The sequence below is a fragment of the Nansenia antarctica genome (assembly GCF_963989245.1).
Source record: "Nansenia antarctica genome assembly, chromosome: 8".
NCBI classification, from domain to species: domain Eukaryota; kingdom Metazoa; phylum Chordata; class Actinopteri; order Argentiniformes; family Microstomatidae; genus Nansenia; species Nansenia antarctica.
The window spans coordinates 372,169-393,154 of record NC_137678.1 but is presented as its reverse complement, the minus strand read 5'-3'; the positions used below and the strand labels follow the sequence as shown (position 1 = coordinate 393,154).

Genomic DNA, 20,986 nt, shown 5'->3' with positions numbered 1-20,986 from the left:
GTGCAGTGGAAGGGGCCTACAGCCAACAAACATTTAACCCCTTCCACCCCGGCCACGGCCTCCTCACCCTGCTTCCCTCTGGAAGAAGGTTGCGGCTGCCTAAGGCACTTAAGGCCCGCCACAGGCTCAGCTTCTACCCCTCAGCCGCCAGGCTGTTAAATGACTCTGGCTTCCCCCCCCCCCCCGCCCCCAAGTCTGCCCAGGACTGAACTGGACTCACTGTAAAAAATACTCTGCACTGCACTTTACTTTATACCGCACTATCCAATGCACTGTTGTCTGTCCTGTGTTGTTGTTGTGTTGTCCTGTTTTTTGATATGTGAAAAAAGTATAAACGCACTTGCTGTGGTGACGAAGCAAATTCCTATATGTGTAATGCATAGTGGCAATAAACGTTATCTCAATCTCAATGCACCACCAGAGCCCACCACCACCAGAGCCCACCACCACCACCACTGAATGGGAGGAAGGACTCGGAATAGGATGACATAGCAGAGTGCCTCTCTCTCTACCCCACAACACAGCTCCAGTACCCCACAACACAGCTCCAGTACCCCACAACACAGCTCCAGTACCCCACAACACAGCTCCAGCGTTCCTCTGTTCTAATTATGATTGCGTGTCAGACAACAGTCAAAGCAATGAGGCAGAAGTCAAGGCCTGCAGAGTGGAGAGTTCAGTGTCGTGCCTCGGGGGTCATGAGGGCTAATTAGAGAGAATGAACGACTACGACCCAGAAGGTGAAACCACAATTACCCAACCGGATTAAAAAATATACAAAGGAGATAAGGCCAGCAGTTATCAGCAAATTAATAGCAAAAAGAACATTTTTAACATTCACCCCATATTACCTGAAGTCCACGGCAAAAGTCAGCAATGTCGAGTAGCTTCTCTGCTGTGTCCATCATCTGAAGCTAAGCAGGGTCAGGCCTGGTCAAGACATGGAGAGAAAACTGTCTGGAGTATGACATCTGGAGAACTGCATCAGCTATAGAGACAGAATGAGAGGATGAGATATGGAACCACGGTCTGACTCTTTGTGGTCACTAAAGATCCCATGGTACTTCTTGTAGAGGTGGTAACATGGGAACCATGGGAACCCTATCCTGGATACACAGCACTATTATAGCTCCCCAATTATACCCCTGCAATAAATTAATCAAGTTCATGCACTCCACTGTGTGCTGCTCGCCGACATGTGGTGAGACCAATCTGGCACATAAATGTCCATATCAATAACCAGATGGGTATGCTTTCTGCAACATGTCAGGGCCCTTGCTACAGGCTTTAACTAGAGGGCCTGGAGCTTTCCCTGGTCAGGTCAGGTCCGGTGATCATGAGAAACTCCTGGCCCTAATCATCAGCACTGGCGAACTCAGGGGGGGCAGGGGGGGCGACCGCCCCTCCTGGTGCCCCCACGGTTGAAAGACGTCTCTCTTAAGTGCCCTTTTGAGTGGCGAAAATGAGAGGACGTGCCCTATTGGTGCCCCTCCAATGGTCTAAACTTGACCATGTGCACTGATGGGGTCCCATGTTGTGCAGTAGGTGCCCTTTTTTTCTTTTCGCCCCGGCCCTTCAAACAGCCTGAGTCCACCACTGATCATCAGTATTATCGCTGCTGGTCTTCTGGACACTCCAACACTACATTCCCACCTGGCTGAGAGATGCTGCTGTGTGTTTCTGGTCATGTCTGTCTCAGTCTACTAAATCCAAAATCCACTATTTGTTAGGTTGTTTGTTCTGACAGTAAGGAGCTTGATAGTCTAGCTTAGAAGGGATTCTCTGAAGTGTTCTGTTTCTAACCACCACAGCGATACTTCTTTAAAGCGTCTCATTTGAAATCATACCGAGCTTGGATTGGCTTATGGCTTTGGGTGATTATTATTATTGTAACCAGGACCCGTAAGTTTCCCCTTGAGAGTGGCAGGTGAGCCTCTGGAGCAGACTGTTTAACATGGCCTCAGAGCCGTGTGGTCAGCATGGTCAGTGTGGTCAGCATGGTCAGCATGGTCAGTGTGGTCAGCATGGTCAGTGTGGTCAGCATGGTCAGCATGGTCAGTGTGGTCAGCATGGTCAGTGTGGTCAGCATGGTCAGTGTGGTCAGCATGGTCAGTGTGGTCAGCATGGTCAGTGTGGTCAGCATGGTCAGTATGGTCAGCATGGTCAGCATGGTCAGTGTGGTCAGTATGGTCAGTGTGGTCAGTGTGGTCAGTGTGGTCAGCATGGTCAGTGTGGTCAGCATGGTCAGTGTGGTCAGCATGGTCAGCATGGTCAGTGTGGTCAGCATGGTCAGTGTGGTCAGCATGGTCAGCATGGTCAACATGGTCAGTTTAGGGTAAGGGTATTCACATCCAAATTGAAGGAAGGGTTTAGGAATTACAGCTCTTTAATATGTAGCTCCCTCTTTTTCCAGGGACCAAAAGTAATTGGACAATTGACTCAAAAGCTGTTTCATGGGCCAGTGTGGTCTATTCCTTCATTATTTCTTTAGCAATTAAGCAGGTAAAAGGTCTGAGTTGATTCCAAGTGTGGCATTTGCATTTGGAAGCTGTTGCTGTATACTCACAACATGCAGTCAACAGAGCTCTCAATGCAAGTGAAACAGGCCATCCTTAGGCTGCGAAAACAACCAAAACATCCATCAGAGAGATAGTGGGAACATAGGAGTGGCCAAAATAACTGTTTGGTACATTCTGAGAAAAAAATAACGCACTGGTGAGCTCTGCACCACAAAAAGGTCTGGACGTCCATGGAAGACAAGAGTAGTGGATGATCACAGGATCCTTTACATGGTAAAGAAAAACCCCATCACAACATCCAGCCAAGTGAAGAACAGTCTCCAGGAGGTAGGCATATCATTATCCATGTGTACCATAGAAGAAAGACTTCACACAAGCAAATACAGAGGGTTCACCACAAGGTGCAAGCCATTCATAAGCCTCAAGAATAGAAAGGCCAGATTAGACTTCCAAAAAAGCCAGCCCTGTTCTGGAACAGCATTCTTTGGACAGATGAAACTAAGATCAACCTGTAGCTACCAGAAGGAAGGGAAGAAAAAAGTATGGAGAAGGCTTGGAACGGCTCATGATCCTCCCATATTAACAAGGTGACGAAAACATAATTCTTTCACCTTAGAAACATTGCTAAAGTAAGACCACTTATAAACCAAAAAGATGCTGAAAAACTGATTCATGCCTTTGTCTCAAGCCGGCTCGATTACTGTAACGCACTTTTTACTGGCCTTCCTAAAAAAACGACTGCAAGACATCAGCTCATTCAAAACTCTGCAGCTCGACTTCTAACTAGAACCAAGAGGAGAGAACACATAACTCCGGTCCTAGCTACTCTGCACTGGCTGCCAGTAACATTTTAAGGTCCTCCTCCTTATATACAAAGCCCTTAATGGGCGAGGCCCAAAGTACATTGCTAATTCCCTTGCCAATTATGCACCCTCAAGAACACTAAGATCATCTATCGCAGGTTTATTAGAGGTTCCCAGCAACAGTCAGAAGAAGATCGGGAGCGCAGCCTTTGCCAACTATGCCCCAAAGCTTTGGAACACATTACCTTTAGAGATCAGGGAAGCCAGCTCACTAAACATTTTTAAAAGAAAGCTAAAAACGCACTTCTTCAATATAGCCTTAAACTAGCTTATCTGCACCTGCCCACTGCTCATTTGTATTTTCTTTCACATCTTGTATTAACGTGTAATAGACCCGCCGAGGTCTAAGGAAGGGACAGTAGCTAAGTCCTGGATATTAAGGGGTAACCAGACCTCAGGAAGGGACACTCTAGTCCTGGATATTAAGGGGTAACCAGATCCCAGGAAGGGACGGTGTCCTGGAGGTTGAAATTCCATGCGAACCGAGTGAGAAGTGTAGGTCATTGCGAGTAGGGTAGCGTCCACGCCAGGACTGCAGTCCGGTGGAGGTCCTATATTGGCGTGCCTCCTCTCACAAGGGGCGCTAAAACAATCGTGACGTTGGAATTGCAAGGTTCTATCTCCATTTTAGTCAAAATTGTTTTTTTTACATAATCTGATCCATTAGGTGTTTATTAATATGTGGTGTTATTTTTAAAATGTTGACATTTTGAGTTAGTAATTCATAAAATACAAAGGTTCCATCTCACAAAACATAATGGAATGTAAAAACGTTGACGCTCAATATCTCTGAACTACCCTAAACGGAGATAGAACCTTATAATTCTAAACTCACGCAAAGCACATAGTGTGTAAGAAATGTAAATCTTTACCTTTTCTTTTGACTGTTTTCCCCTGCTTTTATATTCATTCTATGCTTGTATATGTTTTGATATTCACTTTATGTTCTTATTCCTGTTGTAAAGCACTTTGAGCTGCATTTCTTGTATGAAAGGTGCTATATAAATAAAGCTTTACTTACTTACTTACTTACTTACCACATCATCTGTATAAAAACGTGGAGGCAGTGTGATGACATGGGCATGCATGGCTTCCGATGGCACTGGGTCACTAGTGTTTATTGATGATGTGACAGAAGACAGAAGCAGACAGATGAATTCTGAAGTGTTTAGGGATATTCTGTCTGCTCAGATTCAGACTAATTCAGCAAAGTTGATTGGATGGTGCATCACAATACAGATGGACAATGACCCAAAACATACTGCGTAAGCAACCCAGGACTTTTTTAAGGCAAAGAAGTGGAATATTCTGCAATGGCCAGAGTCAATCACCTGATCTCAACCCGATCAAGCATGCATTTCACTTGCTGAAGACAAAACCAAAGGCAGAAAGACCCACGAACAAACAGCAACTGAAGACTGCAGCAGTAAAGGCCTGGCAAAGCATCACAAAGGAGGAAACACATGACACACATGGCTGCCTCGTACAGGTCAGTCAGGGTACTACGTTAGATCACGTTTGATCACGCGAGATTTCTGGCTTGGGGAACGAGACTCTACTGTCGTAACGATAATCTTTATGTCTGTGGGGTGCTGAAATGGGAATATCGGCGCACACCACACACAATACGATCAAGGCTGTTCAATCCAAGATTTTTTATCTTCATGTGTGGGGTCTGTCTCAGATAAAACATCTGTTAAGATTTAGAAAATCCTTATGTGTGTACCCGGCTTTACAAGAAATAGATTTGCCTGAAAGTATGTGGAACAACCTTTATAATCATTATAAATAAGTCACTTTCTCTATGCTGTTTGTCAATCATATACACGCAACACGCAGACTGGATTCATCTGTTGCTTTTAGATGATCCGCTAGAGGGCAGTGTGCACCACTGCGTGTGACGTAGGAGATGATCCGCTAGAGGGCGGTGTGCACCAATGCGTGTGACGTAGTAGATGATCCGCTAGAGGGCGGTGTGCACCAATGCGTGTGACGTAGGCGATGATCCGCTAGAGGGCGGTGTGCACCACTGCGTGTGACGTAGGAGATGACGCATAAGGAAGTGATGGAGTAGAATGCTAAGCAGGAATGCTAGCCAGCTAATGCCAATGTGTGACGTGCCATGGGAGCTACGACAACCAAGATAGGAGGACAGTTTAGTGAGTAACGTTCACTTACTTGTATTTCAAATGCATATAGTTGTAATATAGTCATTGCATATTTAGTCCTGCCAATGTCAGTGTATACACTGTGAACGTTAACGGTAACGTCTGGCCGCTGACAACATCCACAAGCTAGCCGACTTGCTATGTAGCTAATGACTAATGTTACCTAGCTGCTATAGCTAACCCTGCTACAAGACCCAACAACACAACTCTGATACAGGACTAATGTTACCTAGCTGCTATAGCTAACCCTGCTACAAGACCCAACAACACGACTCTGATACAGGACTAATGTTACCTAGCTGCTATAGCTAACCCCAACAGCACACCTCTGACACCGGGCAGGATGTTGACTCTGATACAGGCTGGATGTTGCCGAGGACAGCACGTCTCATCAGTGTTCTGTAGTTCAGCAGCTCTGTTTGATCAGGACTTCTGTTCCTCTTCGGGAGGTTGTTTGGGCTTCTGTTGTGAAAGTATGTATTTGTTCCTGTCTGTAGACAGACTCACTGCCAACATTATGTTGCAAAACAGTGAGACCAGCTCAGTAATCAAATCACATTACTACTGCTTTCAATGATTGATATGATCATTACCAGAAGTTGAAGATGAATAGCAGCACTCATGAGCATTGTATTGGTACTGAGACTCAACAGTACTACTAGCCTAATGCTGCTGGCTGCAGAAAGTGCAGAGTGCAGAGTGCAATTGTCAGTTAGGCCCAGACTAATTATTATTATTAACATTCAGACCTTTTTACAATAATCAAGTAAGTATGGCCACAGCACTTTCACATATACATAATGTTAAATGTATAATCAGCATAGTCACTGTGGAAGTGTTTTAGCATCAAACCTAAAGCCAAGGTGATACAGATGATACAGATGATACAGAAGAGACAGGTGATAGAGATGATACAGATGATACAGATGATACAGGTGATACAGGTGATACAGATGATACAGATGATACAGGTGATACAGATGATACAGATGATACAGATGATACAGATGAGATGATACAGATGATACAGATGATACAGATGATACAGATGATGATACAGATGATACAGATGATACAGATGATACAGATGATACAGATGATACAGGTGATACAGATGATACAGATGATACAGATGATACAGATGATACAGGTGATACAGATGATACAGATGAGATGATACAGATGATACAGATGATACAGATGATACAGATGATGATACAGATGATACAGATGATACAGATGATACAGGTGATACAGATGATACAGGTGATACAGGTGATACAGATGATACAGGTGATACAGATGATACAGATGAGATGATACAGATGATACAGATGATACAGAGGTGATACAGATGATACAGATGATACAGATGAGATGATACAGATGATACAGATGATACAGATGATACAGATGATACAGGTGATACAGATGATACAGATGATACAGATGATACAGGTGATACAGATGATACAGATGATACAGATGATACAGATGATACAGATGATACAGGTGATACAGGTGATACAGGTGATACAGATGATACAGATGATACAGATGATACAGGTGATACAGATGATACAGATGATACAGATGATAGAGATGAGATGATACAGATGATACAGATGATACAGGTGATAGAGATGATACAGATGATACAGATGATACAGATGATACAGATGATACAGATGATACAGATGATACAGATGATACAGATGATACAGGTGATACAGCATCCAAAGACACTTGAATGAAAACAGAACCTTATTTCACGAGCCTTTTTCTACATAGCTTTTCATCTGCTGATATTCAGTCTAACCTTCTCCTCTCCTCATACTGCAGGTTGAACAGAAAACAGAACAGACCAATCACATCAGAGCAGCCAGGCTTAGGCTTGGTGACCCTCCACCTCCACCACGGCCCTCTGCTGCTTCAGTTCAGATGTCAGCCGGCTGCCCCCCCCAGTCCCCAGCGGTGGCTAAGACAGAGGTGACCATGGAGGGCCCGTGCCCTCTCCTCGCCGCCACCTTCGCCTACTGGGACAACATCCTGGGCCCGCGGGTCCGCCACATCTGGTCTCCCAAGACGTGTGACCAGCCGCTGCACCTGAGCGACGGCGAGGTCACCTTCCTGGCCAATCACACGCTGAACGGGGAGATCCTGCGCAGCGCCGAATGCGGCGCCGTGGACGTGAAGTTCTTCGTCCTGGCAGAGAAGGGCGTCATCATCGTGTCGCTCATCTTCGACGGCGAGCTGAAGGGCGACAAGAACACCTGCGCCCTGTCCATCATCCTGCCCCAGACGGAGCTGGGCTTCTACCTGCCGCTGCACACCGTCTGCGTGGAGCGACTCAAACACATCATACGCAAGGGACGCATCTGGATGCAGAAGGTCATATACAGTTATATATATATATATATAAACCCCTCAAACACATCATACGCAAGGGACGCATCTGGATGCAGAAGGTCATATACAGTTATATATAGATATATATACCCCTCAAAAAAAGTTCGGAAACAGCTAAACGTGTGGGTAGCAGCCCAAAATTATTTGCCAAAATCCCCTATATTCTTCTGTTGGTATTCACTCTCGTTTTGAGTTGCTTGGTGGATTGGATGATTGCACTCTCCCACAGTAATAAGGAAGAATATTGGGGATTTGGGCAAAAAATGTTGGGTCTCTACCCACACGTTTAGCTGTGTTACTCATTCCACTAATGCATGATCCTTACAAGTTGAACCTCGTTGTAAAGGTGACTAGTCAGGCTTTCCAACGATATAAAATACAATACCAATTGGTATTATTTAAGGGGAGGATCAATCAACCAAAATAACGTTTCCGAACTTTTTTTGAGGGGTTTATATATATACAGTTAGGTCCATACAGTTAGGTCCATATATACGTATCTGGACACAGACAGAATTTGTGTTATTTTAACTGTTTACCAAAACATCTTTAAGTTACAGTTATATAATGAATATGGGCTTAAAATGCAGACTCTCAGCTTTAGGGTAAGGGTATTCACATCCAAATTGAAGGAAGGGTTTAGGAATTACAGCTTTAATATGTAGCTCCCTCTTTTTCAAGGGACCAAAAGTAATTGGACAATTGACTCAAAAGCTGTTTCATGGGCCAGTGTGGGCTATTCCTTCATTATTTCTTTAGCAATTAAGCAGGTAAAAGGTCTGAGTTGATTCATTTCATTCATTTGCATTTGGAAGCTGTTGCTGTATACGCACAACATGCAGTCTACAGACCTCTCAATGCAAGGGAAACAGGCCATCCGTAGGCTGCAAAAACAACCAAAACATCCATCAGAGAGATAGTGGGAACATTAGGAGTGGCCAAATTAACTGTTTGGTACATTCTGAGAAAAAAAGAACGCACTGGTGAGCTCGGCACCACAAAAAGGTCTGACCCTAACCCAAACTTCAGCAGCAATGAACAATATTATCTTATCTATATTGGAATCATTTCCAAAGTAATATTGTGAATAAGAACATTCTGATATTGCAATCATACCTCACTCCAAACATCTGTAATATACTAATTTCTGAGCCTGTAATGTGTTTTGTTGCAGGGCTACAACATCATTTCTGTGCTGACCGCAGAGATTGTCTCCATCATGGAGCTCCTGTCCTCCATGAAGACGCACAGCGTCCCCGAGGATGTGGACGTGAGTGTCTGGTCCAGTCACGCACCGTACAGTCGCTCAAGCTCAACTGTCATAACACACCTGACTCACACCACGCTGTCATAACACACCTGACTCACACCACAGTGTCATAACACACCTGACTCACACCACAGTGTCATAACCCTGACTCACACCACAGTGTCATAACCCTGACTCACACCACAGTGTCATAACCCTGACTCACACCACAGTGTCATAACACACCTGACTCACACCACAGTGTCATAACCCTGACTCACACCACAGTGTCATAACCCTGACTCACACCACAGTGTCATAACCCTGACTCACACCACAGTGTCATAACCCTGACTCACACCACAGTGTCATAACCCTGACTCACACCACAGTGTCATAACCCTGACTCACACCACAGTGTCATAACACACCTGACTCACACCACAGTGTCATAACACACCTGACTCACACCACAGTGTCATAACCCTGACTCACACCACAGTGTCATAACCCTGACTCACACCACAGTGTCATAACCCTGACTCACACCACGCTGTCATAACACACCTGACTCACACCACAGTGTCATAACCCTGACTCACACCACAGTGTCATAACCCTGACTCACACCACAGTGTCATAACACACCTGACTCACACCACAGTGTCATAACACACCTGATTCACACCACAGTGTCATAACCCTGACTCACACCACAGTGTCATAACACACCTGACTCACACCACAGTGTCATAACACACCTGACTCACACCACAGTGTCATAACCCTGACTCACACCACGCTGTCATAACACACCTGACTCACACCACAGTGTCATAACACACCTGACTCACACCACAGTGTCATAACCCTGACTCACACCACAGTGTCATAACACACCTGACTCACACCACGCTGTCATAACACACCTGACTCACACCACAGTGTCAACCCTGACTCACACCACAGTGTCATAACCCTGACTCACACCACGGTGGCGTCAAAGATGAAACTAAAAGCTGTAAAACTCTTTCTTCTTTCTTCACTGTGGGACAAGACAGATACCAAGCAGTTCTAATGAAGTCATCATCTGTGTGTGATTGTACAAGTAGACTTGCAGTGTTTTCCTTTGACAGGGTTCAGATGGTGACCAGGTGGTCTAACTGCACCATTCCTTCATCTATTCCTGCATTGTAATGAGCCTGTCCTCCCGGTTTAGGATCAGATGGAGCTGGCTGGTTTCTGACTCACAGTCAGCCAGACAGATCTGATCCTGGATAGGGTTAGGGTTAGGTAGATCTGATCCTGGATAGGGTTAGGGTTAGGTAGATCTGATCCTGGATAGGGTTAGGTAGATCTGATCCTGGACGTAATGTTTTTTAAAGGACAGTTTCTCCACCAATGACCCTCTGTTTGTTCATGTGCCGTCAGATCAAAGACACGGTCCTAAATGACGATGACATTGGGGACAGCTGCCATGAAGACTTCCTGCACAAGTAAGCAGTGTGATACCAGGAGACTGAGAGTGATGAGTAACAGTGTGATGTGTGTGACATGTTTCTGCCTTTGTGTGGATGCGGTTATGAACCCTGACGACTCCGTCAGAAACATCATTAGCTGAGCAATCCTGAGAAGATGAGGAACATGTTAGGGTTACAGGGTTAGGGTGGTAATTCATTATTAAGCTGCCTCACAGTTCATACTGTCGTCTTTTACGCCAAGAGAGTCATTTATTAAGAATGATATTAGAATACTGAGACTGAACTGATGCCAGATACGCATGAGATGGATATGACACACACACACACACACACACACACACACACTCACACACACACACACACACACACACACACACACACACACACACACACATACTCACTCACACACTCACACACACACACACACTCACACACACACATACTCACACACACACACTCACACACACACACACACTCACACACACACACACACACACACACACACACACACACTCACACACTCACACACACACACACACTCACACACACACACACACACATACTCACACACACACACACACACATACTCACATACTCACACTCACACACACACACACACACACATACTCACACACACACACACACACACACACACACACACATACTCACACACACACACACACACACACACGCCTATTCATTCCATTGTGTAGTTTTGAGACATAATGCCTGAACAACAACTCCTTGTTATTGTAATTAATAATTAATACATACATATTGCGTTACCTCTAACCTGCTTGTGTGTGTGTGTGTGTGTGTGTGTGTGTGTGTGTGTGTGTGTGTATGTGTGTGTGTGTGTGTCAGGGCCATCAGCTCCCACCTCCAGACCTGTGGCTGCTCCATGGTGGTCGGCAGCAACCCTGACAAAGTCAACAAGGTAGACAGACTGTCACACACCCTGTCATACACACACCCTGTCATACACACACGCTGTCATACACACACCAGTGTTTCCTCTACATGCATTTCATCGTGGCGGGCCGCCACGATGGAATTTCCTCCGCCACCATGCAGATTTCTCAAAAAAAAAAAAAAAAAAATCTCCAAAAAAAAAAAAAACATTTTAGCTGATTAAAATATATCTGATCCTAGATCAGCGCTATAATGGATGTTGACTAAAAGTGCACCTAAATCCACGCCCATCTCTCTCTAACCGCTGATCCAAAATCAGATTAATGACATTCAGTTGACGACGTGACACAAGGGCTCCTGATTGGTCTAAATGTGAACTGTGGTATTATTGTTATTGTGTACAGGCCACCGTAGTGACATCCGGGGGGTATTCCATCAACATCGCTAAAGGGAAAATCCAGGTTTAGTCTGATAAATCTCGCGAGAGTTCTTACAAATATCCAGGCATGCTTGAGTGTGTTGTTGACAATCGTTCATGTCCTTCATTAAACGTTTAGCTTTGTCATTTGATACGCCGCCTACGACTACCATCTCTCTGCACTACAGTAAACAGTTAATCAGTAACGTTAGCCGCTTTTGTGCTCATGTAGGCCTACTTCGTATTATATTATAGCTGATGATCTTTGTGTGTGTATGTGACTGTCAGTCACAAGTTTATATTCTGTATATTCATTATTTATTTATTTTGGCCATCCTCTAGTTTTGGCTGTGATTAGAAAAAAAAAAAAAAAAAAAACGCTGTTTTGAGCGCGCGTGCGCGTTTCATGCGCGCGCACGCGAAAAAATCGCGCGCGCGCGCGGTCGGCACTACCCGCCACCATGGTAAAAATTCCTGGAGGAAACACTGCACACGCTGTCATACACACACCCTGTCATACACACACCCTGTCATACACACACCCTGTCATACACACACCCTGTCATACACACACCCTGTCATACACACACCCTGTCATACACACACCCTGTCATACACACACCCTGTCATACACACACCCTGTCATACACACACCCTGTCATACACACACCCTGTCATACACACACCCTGTCATACACACACCCTGTCATACACACACCCTGTCATACACACACCCTGTCATACACACACCCTGTCATACACACACCCTGTCATACACACACCCTGTCATACACACACCCTGTCATACACACACCCTGTCATACACACACGCTGTCATACACACACGCTGTCATACACACACCCTGTCATACACACACCCTGTCATACACACACCCTGTCATACACACACCCTGTCATACACACACCCTGTCATACACACACCCTGTCATACACACACCCTGTCATACACACACCCTGTCATACACACACCCTGTCATACACACACCCTGTCATACACACACCCTGTCATACACACACCCTGTCATACACACACCCTGTCATACACACACCCTGTCATACACACACCCTGTCATACACACACCCTGTCATCCACACACCCTGTCATACACACACCCTGTCATACACACACCCTGTCATACACACACCCTGTCATACACACACCCTGTCATACACACACCCTGTCATACACACACCCTGTCATACACACACCCTGTCATACACACACCCTGTCATACACACACCCTGTCATACACACACTCTGTCATACACACACCCTGTCATACACACACCCTGTCATACACACACCCTGTCATACACACACCCTGTCATGAACACACCCTGTCATACACACACCCTGTCATACACACACCCTGTCATACACACACCCTGTCATACACACACCCTGTCATACACACACCCTGTCATGAACACATGGACACGCTCTCTTTGTCTTTCTGTCTCTCTCTCACACACACACACTCTGAATCTGCGTTGCTATCTCTTAATTCAATAACCTGCTACAAGGAATGCTTTTCCCTGTCACTGAAGACTGTTACTGTTAATGTGTGTCTCTCTCTCTAGATAGTGTTAATGGACATCTCTGTGTCTCTCTAGATAGTGTTAATGGACATCTCTCTCTCTCTCTCTAGATAGTGTTAATGGACATCTCTCTCTCTCTAGATAGTGTTAATGGACATCTCTGTCTCTCTCTCTAGATAGTGTTACTGGACATCTCGCTCTCTCTAGATAGTGTTAATGGACATCTCTCTCTCTCTAGATAGTGTTAATGGACATCTCTCTCTCTCTCTCTAGAAAGTGTTAATGGACATCTCTCTCTCTAGATAGTGTTAATGGACATCTCTCTCTCTCTCTCTAGATAGTGTTAATGGACATCTCTCTCTCTCTCTAGATAGTGTTAATGGACATCTCTGTCTCTCTCTATATAGTGTTAATGGACATCTCTCTCTCTAGATAGTGTTAATGGACATCTCTCTCTCTCTAGATAGTGTTAATGGACATCTCTCTGTCTCTAGATAGTGTTAATGGACATCTCTCTCTCTCTCTAGATAGTGTTAATGGACATCTCTCTCTCTCTCTAGATAGTGTTAATGGACATCTCTCTCTGTCTCTAGATAGTGTTAATGGACATCTCTCTCTGTCTCTAGATAGTGCTAATGGACATCTCTCTCTGTCTCTAGATAGTGTTAATGGACATTCATCAGAGCAATTGCGCGTCATCTCCCTGTCATCAGAATGTCCACTTCCCTTTTTGGGTGATAGAAGAGTAGAAGTTTGACTGGCGGTCAATGGGAATTTCTGGTCTTCGCTACTTTAATCCGATAAAATAAGAAAACCGTAGTGCTTTTTAGATATTAGGAGCCCAAATCCAATGGCCAGTTAGGCAAACAATATATAGTGTTGTTGCCGATCAATGATCGGCGTCGTTATATACAGAAAATTGATGAAATAGGGGTTGATTCATCAGAGCAGTCACACGTCATCTCCCTGTCATCAGGGATTTGTAGTTCTTCATTTGATTTGCCGTGTAAATCCCCAGATGAGAGTGTTACATTAGTTTTCTTAAGATAGGATAATAAATAAATCTGTTCAATGGGCATTTGCCAAAGTAGCCTACTGTTAATCAGTATTTATCCTGTATGGTGTATCAATCATGTCAAATCAAATGAAGAACTACAAATCCCTGATGACAGGGAGATGACGTATGACTGCTCTGATGAATCAACCCCTATTTCATTAATTTTCTCTATATAACGACGTCGATCATTGATCGGCAACGACACTATATAATAGTTTGCCTAACTGGCCATCGGATTTGGGCTCCTAATATCTAAAAAGCACTACGGTTTTCTTATTTTATCGGATTAAAGTAGCGAAGACCAGAAATTCCCATTGACCGCCAGTCAAACTTCTACTCTTCTATCACCCAAAAAGGGGCGTGGACATTACGGGAGGGGAAAGTACCCGGATGCGTTGCTCTGATGAATCTCTCTCTCTCTCTCTAGATAGTGTTAATGGACATCTCTCTCTCTCTAGATAGTGTTAATGGACATCTCTCTCTGTCTCTAGATAGTGTTAATGGACATCTCTCTCTGTCTCTAGATAGTGTTAATGGACATCTCTCTCTGTCTAGATAGTGCGCACTCTGTGTCTGTTCCTCACGCCTGCTGAGAGGAAGTGTTCCCGTCTCTGCCGGGTCGACTCCTCCTTCAAGTACGACACCGGCCTGCTGGTCCAGGGCCTCCTCAAGGTACCTCCTTCTCACCTCCTCCTCCTCCTCCTCACCTCCTCCTCCTCCTCATCCCCCAGCTCCACCTCCTCCTCCCCCAGCTCCTCCTCCTTCTCTCCTGCTCCTCCTCCTCCTCCTCCTCCCCCTCCTCCTCCTCCTCCTCACCCAGCTCCTCCTCCTCCTCCTCCCCCAGCTCCTCCTCCTCCTCTCCTGCTCCTCCTCCTCCCCCTCCTCCTCCTCCTCCTCATCCCCCAGCTCCTCCTCCTCCTCCTCACCCAGCTCCTCCTCCTCCTCCTCCTCCCCCAGCTCCTCCTCCCCCTCCTCCTCCTCCTCCCCCTCCTCCTCCTCCTCCTGCTCCTCCTCCTTCTCCCCCAGCTCCTCCCCCTCCTCCTCCTCCTCATCCCCCAGCTCCACCTCCTCATCACCCAGCTCCAGGCCTAGCGGTTAGAAAGCCCGGCTAGCAATCAGGAAGGTGGTTGGTTTGATCCCCGCCTCAGGAGGGAGCTCCATGTGCCCTTGAGCAAGGCACAAGGGCGCCGACTATAACTGACCCTGTGCCGTCGAGCGAAAATACCAAATTCCACCAATGAACTGACAGGTTGATGGCATGGCAATTAAACGTTCTTTCTTCTTCTTCATCTTCTTCTTCATCTTCATCTTCTTCTTCTTCTTCTTCTTCTTCATCTTCTTCTTCTTCTTCTTCTTCATCTTCTTCATCATCCTTCTTCTTCTTCTTCTTCTTCTTCATCATCCTTCTCTTCTTCTTCTTCCTCTTCCTCTTCTTCCTCCTCCTCCTCCTGATTGATTGATTGATTGATTGATTGATTGATTGATTGATTGATTGATTGATTGATTATACTTTAATGTCCCCGAGGGGAAACTTGTCTTGGGCATGGTACTTTCATGCTTCAAGTGCAACAGAGACGATACATACAACATACAGTAGGCAAAGTAAACAACAGGACAGCAACAAACATTGAGTGACATTGGCAGCAGTTTCCACCTGGACATGGCATCATTTGTATAAATATATATTGCACATAACCCTTCAAGTGGTGTTTTCGAATATTGCACATGGCCCTTCAAGTGGTGTTTAAGATAAAGTGCAGGTGCTGGTGATCATGTCCTAATCATCGTTTCTGCTTGAGCGAATTGATTAGTTTAATGGAGAATGGGACAAATGATAGTTTTAAGAGCTTATAGTTACATCTTGGCATGCGAAGCCTTCTACCTAGGGGGAGAACTTCGTGTTCTGTGGAGAGCGGATGTTGGGGGTCTGCGATTATCTTATTAGCCTTGTCCAGGACAGTTTTTTCATATAGTTTATTTAGGATCACATAGTCTCTTTCACCTACAATTTTCATGGCTGTTTTGTGAATGCTGACTAGTCTGTTTTTGTTGTTGTACAGTTAAGTTGCCAAACCACACAATTATTCCATATCTGATTACACTTTCAACAATGGACTGATAGAAAATTCTCATGATCTGCTTCCTCACCCCATAAAGTCTGAGTCGCCTCAGGTGATAAAGCCTCTGCTGTAGTTTGTTACATAAGCTGTCTAAGTGTGTATTCCAGCAGAGATGGTTGTCTAATTGAATACCTAAATACTTATAAGAGGTACTTATACTCTTCTTCTTCTCCTCCTCCTTCTTCTCCTCCTTCTTCTTCTTCTTCTTCTTCTTCTTCTTCTTCTTTTTCTCCTCCTTCTTCCTCTTCTTCTTCTTCTTCTTCTTCTTCTTCTTCTTCTTCTTTTTCTCCTCCTTCTTCCTCTTCCTCTTCCTCTTCCTCTTCTTCTTCTAGGACTCCACGGGTAGCTTCGTGCTGCCGTTCCGCCAGGTGCTGTACTCCCCCTACCCCACCACCCACATCGACGTGGACATCAACACGGTCAAGCAGATGCCGCCCTGCCACGAACACACCTACAACCAGCGGCGCTACATGCGCTCGGAGCTCAGCGCACTCTGGCGGGCCGCCAGTGAGGAGGACATCGCCCCCGACACGGTCATCCACACGGACGAGAGCTTCACCCCAGACCTGTACGTGTTGTTGTTGTTGTTGTTGTTGTTGTTGTTGTTGTTGTTGTTGTTGTTGTTGGTGTGTTTTGTTCTGTTTCTGTCTGAAGTAGTCAGGTTTTTTTCCATTTCGCTGGATCCATGAATTGTCTCTCTCCTGTAATCTGGTTCTCTGTTCATGGTGAGGGATGTGACCTCGGGTAATTGATGACAGCATGGATGGATAGATGGATCACAAGATATGAAGTTACTCAATGTTACAACACTTCTGAACTATTGCAAATTCACTCTCTCCTCCCAGGAACATCTTTCAGGATGTCATGCACAAAGACACCCTGGTGAAGTCATTTATAGACGAGGTAAGACACGCTGATGTTGCACATTTGGTACTATTGCATTGTTACAGTGTGCTGGGCAAGCTTCATAACGCTTTGTACTTCAAGCAGGAAAAGATACTGTTTCGAGCTGCTCGATCTGGTAGAAGGTTCTTTTTGGTCAAGCAACTGGAAATTGTCGCAAGCTTAAAATCTTATAATGCGAATGGATGTGACCCTTGTTTCAATTTGATCTGTCCTCTATCCCTACTGAAATAAACTATAACATCTATTAAGAAATAAAAACCGTTAGGCCCTGACCAACCCTTTGGCTGACACGGCCTTACAGTGAACGTTTTTACATTTTTAGCATTTAGCAGACGCTTTTATCCAAAGTGACTTCCAATTAGAGATTACAGGGACAGTCTCCCTGGAGTAACTTAGAGCTAAGTGCCTTACTCAAGGGCACACTAGTGGTGGTGTTCCCCAGGTGGGATTTGAACCCATGACATCACCAGTCAAAGTGACTATCCCCTAGGCCACGCCCCCTCCCTAGGCCACTCCCCCTCCTAGGCCACGCCCCCTCCTGACGCCCTGCTGCTCCCCAGGTGTTCATGCTGAAGCCGGGCCTCTCCCTGCGCAGCGCCTACCTGGCCCAGTTCCTGCTGCTGCTGCACAGGAAGGCGCTGACGCTGCTGAAGTACATAGAGGACGAGACGTGAGTGGGGGGGAGGGTACAGCCTGGGGGGGGGGTACAGCCTGGGGGGGGGTACTGCCTGGGGGGGGGGGTACTGCCTGGGGGGGGGGGTACTGCCTGGGGGGGGTACAGCCTGGGGGGGGGGGGTACTGCCTGGGGAGGGGGGGGGTACTGCCTGGGGGGGGGGGTACAGCTCACAATACGGATCTGTACAGTGTTTTCCCATACATTGTTGCCCCCTTAACCCCCCCACACACACACCACCACCACCTAATATACTGTATAAGTCTGCAATGGGGGGTGGGGGGGGACTGATTCTAGGGTAAACACTGGTTTTGTATATCTGTTTATATTCAGACATTGGCATACCTCGACCCACACCACAAGGACTACACAGACAACAGAGTGGTTCAGAAACTTCATATTATTATTGCAAAAACTCAGCTCTCAAAAACAAGAAAAAAATGAATAAAATGGGGGAAATATCCCTGAGAAACGAAAAAGAAAAAATATCTCATCAGAACAGGAAAACTTTCTTAAAACATTACCTGATAAAGCATTTACATACCTGATAAAGCATTTACATATCTGATGTCTTGTTGCAGCTGCGTTGGAGGACACTCTGCTACTGTAAACACTGTCTGCGAGGCACCGGTGCAACAGATCAGATTAGATTTGTTGTATAACATCTAATCTAATCTAATCTAATCTAATCTAATAGTCTAATGTGCCCCACAGGCAGAAGGGGAAGAAGCCGTTCCGCTCCCTGCGCAGCCTGAAGGCGGACCTGGACCTGGGCGTGGAGGGGGACCTGGGCGTGGTCATGGCCCTGGCGGAGAAGCTGCGGGCGGGGCTGCACTCCTTCGTGTTTGGGAAGCCCTTCTACACCAGCGTGCAGGAGAGGGATGTGCTCATGAGCTTCTGACCTCTTCTCCTCCTCGCCACCCTAACAACCCGAACCCTAACCAGGCACATTGATTTGATATTTGTCATGTTGCTGGTCACGTTCAAACACTGCATATCCGTTTGTTTTATAGAATCTGAAAATGTTTTTGCTGCGCAACCAATGGTTGCTAGGAATTTGACTGGGTGTTACATAGATAGAAAAAAAAAACTCACTCACTTACACAACAACACAAAAGGACATGGTACAATACTCACAATACACACACCATCCATAAGTGCCATAAATATTGATTGATCAATCAATCAAATTTAAATCCCAATCCACCAGAGTGTGTGGCTGCAAGTGTGTTGCAGTAGAGAAGATAAGTGCTGTTCTATTACAGAGAAGTGCTGTTCTACTGCTGTTATGTGGCTGAAGCAGAGTGACGACAGTGGGGTGAGGTCATCAGTCTGGGGCTGGTTGAATTCAAAGTCTTACACATCATTTGCACTTCTTGATGTCACTGTTCTCATTGGTCAAGTTGTCCAACATGTCCAGTGTCTTATTTAAAGCATGGTTCTTTAGTGTCTTTGTTGCCTGTGTTTTAATGTTTGACAGTTTGTACAGCAGTAGAACAACAGACTTGTTTGGCCTCAGTTTGGGGTTCAGATGATATCTGAGAGTGCCTCCACTGGATCTATTCGTTGACTGACTGTAAAGCTGTTTCCTTGTATTAAACAGCAGAGCACATGGGGCAACTTGCTGTATTCTTTAACTCGAGCTCATTGCAATTGAGTGTCCTGTATGTATTGCATGCCGACAGGGGTTGCTTTTGACATGCATAGTGATGTGTATAGTATGATCTATTAATGTGATGTATACTGTGATGTACCAGGCCATATGAAACAGTATTATCATGATATATGTTGGAATTGTTTTTATTATTATCAAAGAGAGGTTTGATAACATCCTAAATGTTAATACATTGTCATTTCTTCATGTCGTGTGTTCACTTTTAACTCATCTCAGTTCACTTTTAACTCATCTCAGTGGCCTTAAGAATCCACTTTGTTTCTCACATGGGATTTCAACAGCTAATGATGTGGTTGACCCCCGACCCCCTACCTTCACAAAGGTATACTGAAAACTAGACAGGGACAATTCCTGTGGAAAGTGTGAAGTGTGCTTGCTCCTCACAGCCAGTAGGGGGCAGGTCAGTGGCCTCTGCGCCACCCCCCTGCACCAGGCCACCCCCCTGCACCAGGCCACTCCCCTACACCAGGCCACTCCCCTACACCAGGCCACCCCCCTGCACCAGGCCACTCCCCTGCACCAGGCCACCCTCCTACACCAGGCCACTCCCCTGCACCAGGCCACTCCCCTGCACCAGGCCACTCCCCTACACCAGGCCACTCCCCTGCACCAGGCCACTCCCCTGCACCAGGCCACTCCCCTGCACCAGGCCACTCCCCTGCACCAGGCCACTCCCCTGCACCAGGCCACTCCCCTGCACCAGGCCACTCCCCTACACCAGGCCACTCCCCTGCACCAGGCCACTCCCCTGCACCAGGCCACTCCCCTGCACCAGGCCACTCCCCTGCACCAGGCCACTCCCCTGCACCAGGCCACCCCCCTGCACCAGGCCACCCCCCTGCACCAGGCCACCCCCCTGCACCCCCCCGGCAAAGACCGCGTTTCTCTAGCTCACCCAGGGGCCGCTTTGTGTGATTCGGGTGTGTGTGACTAGTGCTAACTAGTGCTAAGCTAACTAGCTAACTCCCCTGCACCC

At 46.0% G+C, this 20,986-nt stretch overlaps 1 protein-coding gene across 2 annotated transcripts; it reads left to right on the top strand.

The window, feature by feature from the left end:
• Nucleotides 1-5,479: 5,479 nt before the first annotated feature.
• c9orf72 (C9orf72-SMCR8 complex subunit) lies at nucleotides 5,480-20,194 on the top strand. 2 transcript variants are annotated; one of them, XM_080537746.1, is made up of 10 exons: nucleotides 5,480-5,541; nucleotides 7,393-7,941; nucleotides 9,134-9,229; nucleotides 10,640-10,704; nucleotides 11,554-11,626; nucleotides 15,192-15,308; nucleotides 17,089-17,324; nucleotides 17,602-17,659; nucleotides 18,223-18,332; nucleotides 19,050-20,194. In XM_080537746.1, exons 2-10 carry the CDS (start codon nucleotides 7,492-7,494, stop codon nucleotides 19,234-19,236), a joined length of 1,392 nt encoding a protein of 463 aa, XP_080393872.1. In that variant the 5' UTR covers nucleotides 5,480-5,541; nucleotides 7,393-7,491; the 3' UTR covers nucleotides 19,237-20,194. The 2 variants fall into 2 exon arrangements, with proteins under 2 accessions (XP_080393872.1, XP_080393873.1); XM_080537747.1 differs by having other exon boundaries at nucleotides 19,054-19,200.
• Nucleotides 20,195-20,986: the final 792 nt, after the last annotated feature.

Bases quoted from the DNA above. Each gene is read 5' to 3' on its own strand.
- c9orf72 (XM_080537746.1), top strand. From the start codon at position 7,492: ATGTCAGCCGGCTGCCCCCCCCAGTCCCCAGCGGTGGCTAAGACAGAG. The intron at 11,627-15,191 runs GTAGACAGACTG...CTCTCTGTCTAG, and splicing joins ACCCTGACAAAGTCAACAAG to ATAGTGCGCACTCTGTGTCT. The intron at 17,660-18,222 runs GTAAGACACGCT...GCTGCTCCCCAG, and splicing joins TGAAGTCATTTATAGACGAG to GTGTTCATGCTGAAGCCGGG.